This window comes from Dendrobium catenatum, unplaced genomic scaffold (genome assembly GCF_001605985.2).
Source record: "Dendrobium catenatum unplaced genomic scaffold, ASM160598v2 original_scaffold_56773, whole genome shotgun sequence".
Classification (NCBI taxonomy): Eukaryota; Viridiplantae; Streptophyta; class Magnoliopsida; order Asparagales; family Orchidaceae; genus Dendrobium; species Dendrobium catenatum.
In genome coordinates, this window is record NW_021375225.1 from 1 (window position 1) to 1023 (window position 1023).

Sequence of the window (1023 nt, forward strand, 5' to 3'; positions counted from 1 at the left end):
AATTTCTTGGTAACTTTCTCATGTCCTTCACGCAAAAAATTTCAGTGCCAATTTTACCCGCCCTTGCTACCTCCAGTTCCTCTTTCCCGGCTTTCGCATATGAGGAGAAATCTGGAGCCAGGGTTCGGCCACAATTCGTCCACAATGATCGTTGTAAATACTCCGAGCCAGGAGCTCGCCGTCACCAACTTCGCTTACTGCTCCGCCGGAGATTTCCGGAAGTTTGCGATCCGTGTATCCAACTCTGCTCAGGTTATCGTTGGAGATTCTATAATTCTTCCCCTTGTATATCCTTATTCGGTCTTTTTTACAATCAGATCCTTCAATTTTTTATCAGTTTCTTTAAATATGTTTCGAATTTGTTCGATTGCTCGTTTAATTTGTTTAATGTTCATTATGCATTTTTTGAGTTAATCCTTAATAAATTCTTACTAGCCATAGCAACGTTAGTGATGGTCAAATTGCTTTGAATTCTGTCCACCGACGACACACAAAAGTATCTGCTGGAGATCAAATATCTATTATCACGTGAGACTTTTTTTATCTTTTCATCATATCTTCATTTGGTTTTTTTTCTCTAGCATTTACTTTTCCTCTGTGTTCGTATTTCACATTATGAGATCTCTTTCAGATTTTTTCCACCGGCTAGTTTTTCTCTGGCATTGCTTACTCTTGAGCTGGACTATGTTAAAGCAAAAGCCAATAGAAATGAAGAGGTACAGTCTAATATTGAAATCACATAAGCTGTAAACCGCATAAATGCCAAAGAGTAGCCTATGTTTTTCTTGTATTACTAATGCTCAATGAATGAATTCCTTTTTTTATGCTAGCTATTATTTTTCTATTGCAGTTAGATGCCGTCGTTCTTGCACAACATCTTCAAAAGAAGTTTAGTAATCAGGTTAGGAAATCCTATTCCTTTCTATTGAGTTCATATTTTTCTTTTCTAAATTCCTCAATTGATGATCTTGGATGGTGAACTTTAGTATATAGATTTTGACAATAGAATAAATATTCTACATT

At 36.1% G+C, this 1023-nt stretch overlaps 1 protein-coding gene across 1 annotated transcript; it reads left to right on the top strand.

Annotated features, from left to right (window-relative positions):
• Positions 1-6: 6 nt before the first annotated feature.
• On the top strand, positions 7-975 carry LOC110104346 (vesicle-fusing ATPase-like; the record flags this gene model as incomplete). Its single annotated transcript, XM_020833409.2, has 4 exons — positions 7-287; positions 433-528; positions 632-716; positions 851-975. Coding segments are annotated over exons 1-4 (494 nt in total), but the record flags the coding sequence as incomplete, so codon positions are not given.
• Positions 976-1023: the final 48 nt, after the last annotated feature.